Genomic DNA, 10,826 nt, shown 5'->3' with positions numbered 1-10,826 from the left:
AACCCAGCACCGCGATAGCCCAGGCTTGATTATCTGATGGCTTAACTGTCCACCACTGATTAGGAGATGAGGATGTATGTCTGGCAGCCCATATCTCCCCAGCTCCTGCTTTGGGTCGGGGGGATGCACCCCCAAGCTGGCACTGGTTCCCGTAGCTGGGGTCTGGGCAGCATGGGGAAAGCCCCCACTAAGGACCCACCCCTTCCAAGCCCAGAGCTAGGCTGAAATTGCCCCAGCCCCACCCCTTCCTCAGCCTCTGCCTTAGGGGGTGGGAATGCACCCCCTGCTCACCCAGCTGGGATCTGCTTAGTGTGGTGGTGGGAGCTCCCCGGGTGTGGAGGGACAGACTTTTCACACCCCTGCACCTCTGAGCCTGGCTTGGATTGTCCTGGCCCTGCCTACTCCTTTGCTATCCGTCTCTGAGGGCTGGGACGGGGGGTGGGACTTGAGGGAGGGGTGAGGCTGTGGGCATCTCATCTTGGCTCCCAGCTGCAAGGGGGGCGAACACTGGGGAGCAAAGGCTTACTACCAAAGCTCTGAGACAGCTGGTGGCAGGGCCAGCCCTGCTCTTCTGGAGCAGATGGCACAGCCCATGGCTGCAAAGCATCTTGGGATGCTGAGGGACGGAGTTAACTTTTATTGGGATGGGATCTGGGACAGAAGTTCCATAACCTAGTTTGACTTAAAACAGTTAAGTCTTGTGAAGAAATCCTCCTTTTTGTCTGCCTCCCTGCTCTGAGTCTGCCCAGCCCCTCTTAAATTCTGGCTGCTAGATCCACCTGGTCAAGCTGGGTGACTAGGTTGTGAAAAATCCATAGGAAGGGGGAGCTTGCTTTTCCTTTGTCCTAAACTTTTCCTGCCAAACAACCTGGTGACTTAGTCTCTCTACCTGAGGATTGGTCTGCCTCCAATACTGCCTGTTTCTGGTTGGGACTTAGTGATGAAGTCACAAAAGCTTTAAAAAGGGGTCACTCCATTTTGGGAGGTCAGACATCTTATGGGATACAGCAAGCAAGCAAACAGCCTCCAGAGCTTTTTTTTCAGACTGGATGAACTTGCAAGTAATTTACCTGAAATTTAGCCAGTGATTTAGGATGAAGTAATCTAGACGCATATCAAAAGGCCAACAAGCCTATTTTGTTTTGCTCGAGGTGTTTTTCTTTTCTTTGGATATTTCTGTTTTATACCTTTTACCCAGGCTCTCCCTCTTTGATCAGTAAAGCCATCTGTTATAGCATGCTGTGCTGTAAATGCTTATGAGGGTGAGATTAGCCTTTAAAGCCCCCTTCGCTCAACTAGCTAATGTGGGTGCAGCTTTTTACTTTCCTTCTGTACAAAAGGCTACTTGTGGATACTTCAGGATAAAAAAAGCATCCCGCAATACCATGGTGGGCTAAGCACCCCCAAGATCTGCAGGGTCTGCGTACCCCGGGCTGCACAGAGCCCTAACAAAGACCAGGGCCTGGGTGGTGGTGGCGGTTACCCCAGGCTCGCGGATGTGTTCCAGGAAGAGGGTTGGTCAGACATAGGTGCCCCAGGGGAGACATCCAAAACTTGGTTTTTGGTCGAGCATAGTGAGGCAGGTGGCTCAGTGCAGGAGCACCCCCTACTGGCCTGCCACAAGTCTCATACTATATCCATCCAGGTTTATCTTAAATTGGTTTTGGCCATTTCAAAAGCGGTGTATGTGCACTGAACTTCTATTCTGTTACAGGTTTAAACTGGTTTCTGATCACTTAAACTGGTTTATGTATACATTCTGTCCCTAACCATAGGAAGTGGTCCCAATTTCAATACAAACATTTGCTTTTGTGGAAGAGTAGCAAAAAACCAATAGTTTTTAATATTACTTTGCAAGGGATTTGCCTTGCATGGACACGAACAAAAGTTCAGAAGTAGGCGGTCAGCAGAATGGGTATGGAATTGAGCTGGGAAATGAGGAAAGCAGTTTTCTTCCCTTTTTGTTTGTTTGTTTGTTTGTTTGTTTGTTTAAAGAAAGTTATGTTCATGAAAGTTAGGTAGGGAGTTGGGGCACTACAGGAGAGCCTTGACAAAGACTAGAAGGAAAATTGGAAACTTTGCCATTGGTGTCCATTATGTGGGTATATTCACTAAGAAAACATGCAGCAGCTCTACATGTAAATATAGAAAGCCAGCAGTTATCTGCTGGCATTGGAGCAACAGGATAAAAGATAGCAGAAACGCATCTACAGTGATACAGAAATGCTAACTTGTGAGCAGTAAAAGTGTGGTGTTCCTGTGAGTTGTGGGGTGTTTCTTTGTTTTTGTTCAGGACTTGCTGACGTGCATGGCTCGACAGAATGTGCAACCCAACGTGTTAACATTCAATAATATACTGAAAGGTCTGAAATATTGTGGTCCCTTGGGAAAGACTGCTTCCTTACAGGTACTGAATGAAATGAAAGCAGTTAATATAGGTAAGAGAATCCCAAATCTACTTTGCATTTCTAATGTTACTTCCAAAATAGCTATTTCTGCTTAACACGAAGGGAAGAATAAAAGAGCTCAATTCTGATATGTTGTTTTAAGATCTGTAGATAAGTGTGTGATGGAGGACAGTACCTCCCTTTTTTACAAATGAGACACGAAGGGTGAAGTGTCTTACCCAAGGTCACCCAGCAGATCAGTGCTAGAGCACTGAATTTGAATCCTGATATCAGATTCCCGGTCTATTTTCAATTCCTGTTTCCAAAGGTCACTTTAATTGATACCGTGATAGAAATTAATGCTTCAGAGACTTTATCTATGAACAGATATTGAGCATTTAAAATGGAAACACTGTGACTTGTACAAGGTAAACTTTGGTTATATATGTGCAATATAGTTGGTATAATTATACCATTTAGGCTGAAATTCTTTAGGGAGGGAAAGAACTTCAGACCTTCTCTCTGTGCCTGTATTGACATACAGTGCTTAGCATGCTGAGACTTACCTCAGCTGTGGCCTTTATAATGCTACCATATTTCTTTTCTTTTGAACCAAAGAACATCTTGCATTCAAAAGCTTGTCTAACTCTATCCCAACTATGTAGTTGGTCCAGGAAAAGATACGACCCAAAGAGATCCTCGTCTCTACCATAATGCTAACAATAATTTGGGTGGGGGCGGTTTAGTTACCTTCAGCTAGTATTTCCTGCTTTTTAGGCATCCATTTGTGTTTTTTGTACATGAATTAATTTATAAAAGTCATTCTTGGTTTCACATGTTAGATGATATCTTGCCAAGTAGCTCCTGTCAAACCAGATACTGCTTTATTGAGATTCACTTACCTCCTCAAAGGAGGTTGAGGCGAAAGTTCTCCCAGAGGTCCGGGGGAAAATCTGCCTCATCGTTTAGACATTTTAGAAGCTGAATCTATTTAACTTACCTGGGAAAATGTTGAGTGGTTTGTTCATGGTCCACCCATGGGAAAGATTTAAAAAACTGCTTGGGAAGTAACTCTTCACTATTAGTTTAGAGTTCAGTTGTAAAGCCTTGCCTACCTCTGACTTCTGTGTGTCTGCATTTCAGAACCCAGCCTTGCAACGTTTAAGCATATTCTTGACACGTTTGGTATGTATAATAGATAAGCTTGTACTATGCCTATTGGATATGTGTTCATAGATGTTAGATGTTAGGGTCGGAAGGGACCTCAATAGATCATCGAGTCCGACCCCCCACGCACTTCAAGCTATTTACAGTACTATTTGAAAGAGTACAGTGCTGCCCAATTGCTTTTTAGTGAGAAAATATAGCAAAAGCTACCCCATTTGGTAGAAAAGGGAAAATTCCTTCTTCTAGAGAATTTCTTTCCCTTTCCTCAAAAGATTCCCTTTCTTTTTCATACAGAATACCACATGTATTTGACTAAGCCAACACAACTTGTTTTTCTGTGGAGTCAGATATGCTGTTTGACAAGGGCTTGCCATTAGCTGTTACATGAATGATTAGAGGTCTGGGGAAAAATCTGTCTCGTCTTTTAGAGATTTAAGAAGCTGCATCTATTTGGCTTATCTGAGAAAATGTTGAGGTGGTTTGTTATACGCCATGGAGAAACTAGACGGAGGGGATCTGCACCTCCTGGTAGTGTGCTTCTTATGATGCTGTCCTGCAGCATGTCTGGAGAAAGGCCTAGCCAGTGGGATTTGCCACACATGCTGCAGTTGTCAATTCTTGGGTGCAGAGGAGAAAGGAGCAGCAGTTACACTATAAGCCATGAGATGTGACAGCCACATTAGTGTGTGATCCAGGTGTCTGGACTTTGTTGTCTTACGCTGTTGGCTTTTGCAGTGAGCCCACTCCCTTACTAGCTTGTTCACTTGGTCTTAGAGTAGGGCTCTCAAAGTATCTTGCAGACCCTGAAGATCTTCTGTCCCATTGTACTGCATAAATCCAGCATAGGTTGGGCAGCTTGTAACATAAGCAAAACTATAGCTGATTTGGAGTGACAGAATAATGGTGGGAAGGAGAAATGGGAACAATGTTGCTTGTCTCTCGAATCTTCTGGCTGCCTGTTGCATCTCCTATAAACCCCATGCAGTACAGCTAATTTTTGATGTATGTTGTTTGTCCTGCAGATGCATTTCCAGAAGGCTCAGGAAAAATCATCGTAGATATCCTGAATAAAATTGAAAGTGGGAGTTTTGTTCTTCAGGACCCAGATGATCGTATGTACTTCAGTGTATCTAACAAACTGGCATGAAATATGTGAGCACATTGCCCAGCAGGAAGAGGCTGAGCTGCTAGCTTGCTGTTTTTGCCATCCCTGCCCAAACAGTCTTGATTTATGAAGACCACAAAACAGTGTAACATGAAGGGCTTCATATTATTGGCAGAACACTCCCTTCTGTGGAGGACACTGTCTGTCAGAGCACAAGGTTGAGGCAGTGTCACAAACATTATCAGCGTGTTGGGATTTGCTGATGAACATCTGCCAGCATCTCCAGAAAGCCCCTGGAGATAGGTTTAGACTGCAATGTTGAACGTCTGGTTGTTCTGAACTCTTCCAAGTCCTGTCCTGGTAATGATGTGAAATTTTGTGCTGGAAAAAGTGTACATCAGAAAACTAATCTCAGCTAGATGGAGAACGAAGATTCAGAATGTCTGGCATGATTTATTATCATTATTCCCTGACCAAATGTGATCAGTGTTGTCCAGCATAGTGCGTGTACTTCAAATGAACAAACTTGTACACTGTGCTCCTCAGTCTGATTTTTGGAAGTAAAGAAACTCATACTTTCCCTGAGCATGGCTGTTTTTGACCGCATAGATTATCAGATGTTAGATTTCCATAGTCCTCCAGGTCTACTCTGCTACAAACTTTCTTCGCCCTTAAAAACTAATATTTAAAGGGCTTGTCTGCTGCACTGCCTCATCTTAGTCCATATGAATATTTTAGATTAACGTTTTTATCCTTCTTATTTCTTCACATACTTTGGCCACAGGGGTCTCTTCCAGCTGAGCTTGGTACCCCTTCATTCATGCTGTCCCAGGAACTAAGGGCCACAGTCTCATTCACAACTGTGGCATCTTGGTGCATTCTGACTTGGCAGTCAGGACGCTTATTGCTGATTCTTTCTTGCTTCTGACACTAGTCTGATACGAGTGCAAGGCATCAGACACCACATGAGACAGACTGGATGAAGTGCTGGTAATAAGTAAGCACTCCCTGGCAGACCAGAAGCTCTCACTTTGCAAACTCTTATGTGCTGTGCACAGGCTCCTTTAGACTTTCAGTAAAGAGGTCACTTTTGAATGCAGTAATGATGATTGGCGCAGGGGTACGGACCTCAGCTGAATCATGGGAGCTGAGTGTAAATATTTCTCTCCTACATGTGGTAGAAAATGGAGAATGTTTACATGAGACTTGTGCCTAAGTCTGAGCTGCTTTAATCTAAAATACTTGCAGGTAGGATTTCTGTTAGTCTTTGGAGACTTCCAGTCACTCATCTGGCTTTAGCACTTTCAATAAAATTGAACCTTGTTCCTTCTCCTTCATTGCAGGCTAAAACCCAGGCCAGTTGGTGTCAGGTGTTCACCGCAAGTTCTTGATTTGTCCTAAAAGGTCTTGTGGGCTTTGCAGAGAGATGTTTGTTTTAACCATTTAAAGAGCAGAATGGTGTCTGTCTGGCTTAAAGACGTTTCAAGTGCCTGGAAAATGGTGTTTTCCCAGTGTGGTCTTAGCTGAATTTCATTTAAGTTCTTAGATTATTTTTATTGTCTGTAGGCAAACATTATTTCAGCATCTCCTACTCTAAACCAGCTTTCAGAAACTTCTAGGAAGACTTCTGCAGCCCAAACTGTAATAAGTTACTGACCCTGACCTCATGCTTTTCACCGTGGTCGCACCTGTTGTGGCTTCTTTGTCTGTTGGGGTGGAAGGAAGTAGGTTTCCTTGGTATTTTAGGAGTCTTACTGATGTGCTAGGTACACTTTTCTGCAATTCATGTAGCACAGGGAAGAGCTTCTCCTTATGTAGGCGCATCTTCATTAAGGGGCATGAGATGGGAAATAAGTAGTTCTGAATGGTAAACTACTATTTTGAAGAAAATAGCTTTCATAAAGCTTTCCTGATCTTGAATCTGCAGTTTTATGCATAGATCTGTCCCTAAAAACTGTGGTCATACAGGTGGTCTCTAGGATGCTGGCTACTATCAGAGGTCCTTGCAGTTAAGCCTTCATCTTCTGTGAAGTTAGTGAACTAGTAAATCTCTCTCCAAAATTAAACACTTACAGATAACTTTTCTGTTTTACAGCTGTGTTCTTTGTCACTGCTATGCAAGTGGTAAGTAGCCATTGCCTGTTTTTAACATGTTTTGTAAACGTTTAGCTACACTTTTCCATCCGCCCCATGAATCTAGATTACTGTTGCCTGTGGGTATTCCAGACCTGCTCCCCAGAGCACTTCCACACTACATCCATTTTCCTTGCTTGGCTTTTCTTCTCCACCAACCTCATTCACCTTCTGTAAACTTTTATCTCCTATTTCATTTATATTTCCCAATCTGAAATTCTCCCACGTTAGCCAGTGAATTGGGGAGATGTCCCAAATCACAGCCCATAGGTTAACAAGTCCAGCATGAGAAACTGATTTAAGAGAGGGTTTGTTTTTTTTTCTGGCTTGGATCTTTAGGCTTCCTCATGTCTCTTCTACTCAGTTTAACACACTTCATACCTGCTTTTGCAGTCATGTATCACCAGAACCCTAGGCAGCAGTTTGGGTGGGGAGGGATTGCCATTAAATAAAGGCAGTGAGGGGTATGCATTCATGTTTTGGCTCCAGAAAACAATTAACCCATTGCTGTGTTGAATCACACCTTGCCTTTAAACCATTCTCTGAATATTGGCTGTCACTTTTTGGGCTTCTGTTCAGAGAAAGATGTGATAGCAGTGTTGTTTCAAGGTTGTTTTTTTCTCCCCCCCTCCTCTTTTCCCCCTGCCCCCTACCTCCCCAGTGTATGAATCTCAAGGATTTGGAGCTTGGATATAGAGTGCATAGGCTATTGGAGTCGAGAAGCGGGTGGACATTTTTGAGTATGAATCTGCAATATGCATATTGGTGAGTGCCTTTAATATATTCAAAAGTGTTGTTGTATGTTACCAGTGTTGTGGTTGCTGTTGTCCTCTTTGGGTGTTACTGATGTGCTGTCAGTGTTGAAGTCTCAGGAGCTGCAGTGTCAATGAAGTCACAGCCAGGAAATTCCAGTGTCAGTTTTGTCCTAAAGAACAAACACAGACTTGGATCAGTGGCAAAGATTCAGCCAGGCTGATTGTCTACAAGCACAGCCCTAACACGTTTTGACTTAACACGTACATCGGACTAGGAGTCAAGCATTTATACCTGTGACAGGGTAATTGGAATAGCATCACACAGGCTCCCCTAGGCGACTACAAAGTTTCCCATACTTTCCAGCCTTCCTTTTATATAGTGATCAAAACAAATTATATTACATTCCATCTTAAACTGTCCTGTACCATGGGCTTGTTTCACATCCTGACCTGGGTGTTCCCTGATTACCTAAGTATCATCCTGGTACTAAATTATCTTGCATCTTATACAGCCATCTCCCATCATTTCTGGCAGGAGTGCCCATCTGGGCCACATGCCGAGTTTTACTTGCATAAGGAGTTCATGTATCAGTCAGGTATGCTGGTCAGGCCAAATCTGGCTAATGCTTTAGCAAAGTATTTGTGAGAGCAGTATATATTGATGATCAGCGTTCCAGTGAGGTCTATCAAAACCGGCCCTCATTTGTTTTTTGTTTTTAAAGAATTGGCTTACTATATTGAAGTTCTTGAGGACTCAGAATCAGAGCTAAATATGCAGAGGAAGACTTTCTTAAACATCGGCTAGGTTGTAGCATGTGCGAACAAGGAAATTCTTTGGCTTGTTCCCCTTTTCCAGAAAGGCTCCTAGTCTTGACTTGAGGATGCCAAGAATGTTCTGTTTTTTTACTTCGTTTGGCTTCCTCTTCGAGTCGTTTGCTCGTCATTGTTTCCTCTGATATTTTTAATGCGCTGTGGTTTTCAGCATCTACTGTCTTCTCCTGACAGCAGTCCTAGTACTTAATGCCAATCATATCTGCTGTCAGTGATCTTTTAGATAAGAAAAGTGGCTGGAGGTCTTTGAGTTTCACTGTAAGGTGTTTTCTCTGGCTCTTGCATTGTTTTCCTGTATCTCTTCCACTCTCTTCCAGCTACAATGTGTCAAATCAGAGGACTGCATGTAGTTTTCTGGTATGAACTTCAAGAAATGCTGCACACTGAGTTGAGATCAGTCTTATTCCTACTCTTAACTCCATCACTTATACATTCAAAGATCGTGTTACTTTTTTGCAGCACAACTGGGAATTTGTGTTCAGTTGTCTGCCACCATGAACCTTGTATCTCTCTTTCAGGACTAGTGTTTCCTCCTATAGGGATGACCTGTGTTCACATGCCTTGATCATTCTGCCAATCTTTTTCACACTTTAGCAGGAGCATTCTCACATTTGTTTCCAGATAACTAATGAAAATGTTGAATGACATCAGACTTAATGCTGATCCCCGAGCGATCGAAAGGCCCAGTTTCATCTGTTTCTCTTATACCCAACCAGCTTCTCATTGTCCCAAGGCTTGCCAGCCAGGGATTTTTTTTTCCCTGCTTGTCCGTAGCTTCTTATTTCAGTAGCTTATCACATGATATCAACTAGAAGTGCTCTCTCTTTTCCAATTTATTTTTTATTTCTAAGTATTCCCTTTTCTTTACCACTGAACCAGGATGGGCTTCTAGCCTAGGCTTTCCTCTTCTGGTTGTGGAACTGTGGCATTTTGGCATGACTGGCCTCAGGTCATCCTTTGTTGGTTTATAACGAACTCCAGCTTCCCTCTTTGTTCAAAAATATTTTTATCTGCCCTTCCTCTCAGGGGTTGGTTTCTGCTCCTGATAGGCTGGTAATCCCTGGAGAGTGCCTACTGTTCCTCTGCAGAGGTACTGCAGACTTTTATGTTATGACCTGGCATAAGACATGCTACCTGACATGCCCTCTGCCCTGATGCAGAGGGCATGTCAGGTAGCATGTCTACTAATTCTCCATCCTTGTAGAACCACCTCACAGTAGGCTCTGTCTTGGAGGAGCTGGGCCTTGGAACTAAGTTGGCCAGATCCCCATTCTTCCTCACTATTCCTACTATAGCGATTAGCAATTCTAGCTGTAGCAGCTAAGAAATGTCTGCCAACGAGGTTCTTGGTCAGTGAATATTGACCATAGTAGAAATAGCTGGAGAAATATATGGGTGACCTGAAGGAAAACCTACTGCTATAAGCTGGTTAAAGACTTCCCTGGAAACTTATACAATAGAATCCAGTAACAACAAAATAATATTCATCAATAGTATGATTGGCTTGAGTCTGATTAGTCCCTAGTTTTAAGCAAACCCAGAGATATAAATTGCCGGATTTAGAGATTAAGCACTTGTATCAGGCTGAATTTGTTTCAGTTGCTAAACTTTGGCTTGGTCATATTCTATCCATTTATGAAAGTTTCATCTGCAAGTGCATGGTTTCTAAATTTGGAATATTTAAACCAGTGTGCTACAAGGCAAAATAGATAACATTCACCGAGTCATGTGGGTCTTAAGACTTTGCACTCCATTTCTCACCAGTCCAACCACACCTTGAATATCAGTCCTGAACCACCTCACATCAAGAGTATTCATTTTGTGTGGCTTAATGTCCAAGTTGCCTGATGTATTGCGAGTTGTGGAAATCAGTCGCTCGCTCTAAGGAACATTGCTCTGTACAGTTAGTTCTACACACTCTAGTAAATCTAATTACTGCTGAGTCATGATAACTGTTGCTTTTTTCTCCCCCATTATGTACAATACAGTGCACGATTCTTCAGTTTTCTGTGCATGATGGAACAAATTGATGTCGTAATGAAGTGGTATAAAGAAATGGTCCCTTCAGTAAGTTATCTCAGTGGATCTGGACAGCACTGGCATTATGAAATGTACTAGCCAGTTGCCCATCAAGAATGACCAGGGGAGGGGAGCGGGCAGGGACAGAGCCCCCGCCACCCCATCCGGGCTTGTTCCCCCTTCCCTCCTGCTGCTTGGGGTCTGGGCCCCCTCCCCCAGCCACGGTGGTGTGGGTGCGGGCCCCCCCCCCCCAGCCACTGCTGCAGCTGCATTGGGCCCGGGCCCGGGCCCGCTCACCCTCTCCCACCCCCTGCGTTATCTGCAGGGTGGAGGTTCCCCCACCACTTCCATTTGCTCTGTTGCCACCGCCTCCAGGAAGCAGGGCAGGGGGGGCCAAAGCAGCGCGCCTGTGCCCACTCCACGCGCGCC

General features: G+C 43.9%; 1 protein-coding gene and 1 non-coding gene across 2 annotated transcripts in view; both read left to right on the top strand.

The window, feature by feature from the left end:
• PTCD3 (pentatricopeptide repeat domain 3) overlaps positions 1-10,826 on the top strand; it is a 35,270-nt gene that overhangs the window by 17,429 nt on the left and 7,015 nt on the right. The window contains exons 13-18 of the mRNA XM_006028650.3: positions 2,294-2,438; positions 3,531-3,572; positions 4,577-4,666; positions 6,755-6,783; positions 7,454-7,557; positions 10,367-10,445. Of these exons, the coding sequence (XP_006028712.2) occupies positions 2,294-2,438; positions 3,531-3,572; positions 4,577-4,666; positions 6,755-6,783; positions 7,454-7,557; positions 10,367-10,445 (489 nt within the window). The remainder of the gene's footprint in view (positions 1-2,293; positions 2,439-3,530; positions 3,573-4,576; positions 4,667-6,754; positions 6,784-7,453; positions 7,558-10,366; positions 10,446-10,826) is intronic.
• Positions 5,756-5,886, top strand: LOC112551097. Its single transcript, XR_003095252.1, has one exon. It is a non-coding gene; the product is annotated as a small nucleolar RNA SNORD94 (small nucleolar RNA).

Source organism: Alligator sinensis, unplaced genomic scaffold, assembly GCF_000455745.1.
Source record: "Alligator sinensis unplaced genomic scaffold, ASM45574v1 scaffold656_1, whole genome shotgun sequence".
NCBI classification, from domain to species: domain Eukaryota; kingdom Metazoa; phylum Chordata; order Crocodylia; family Alligatoridae; genus Alligator; species Alligator sinensis.
Note: the sequence above shows the minus strand (reverse complement) of the source record. Positions and strands in the feature narration are given on the sequence as shown.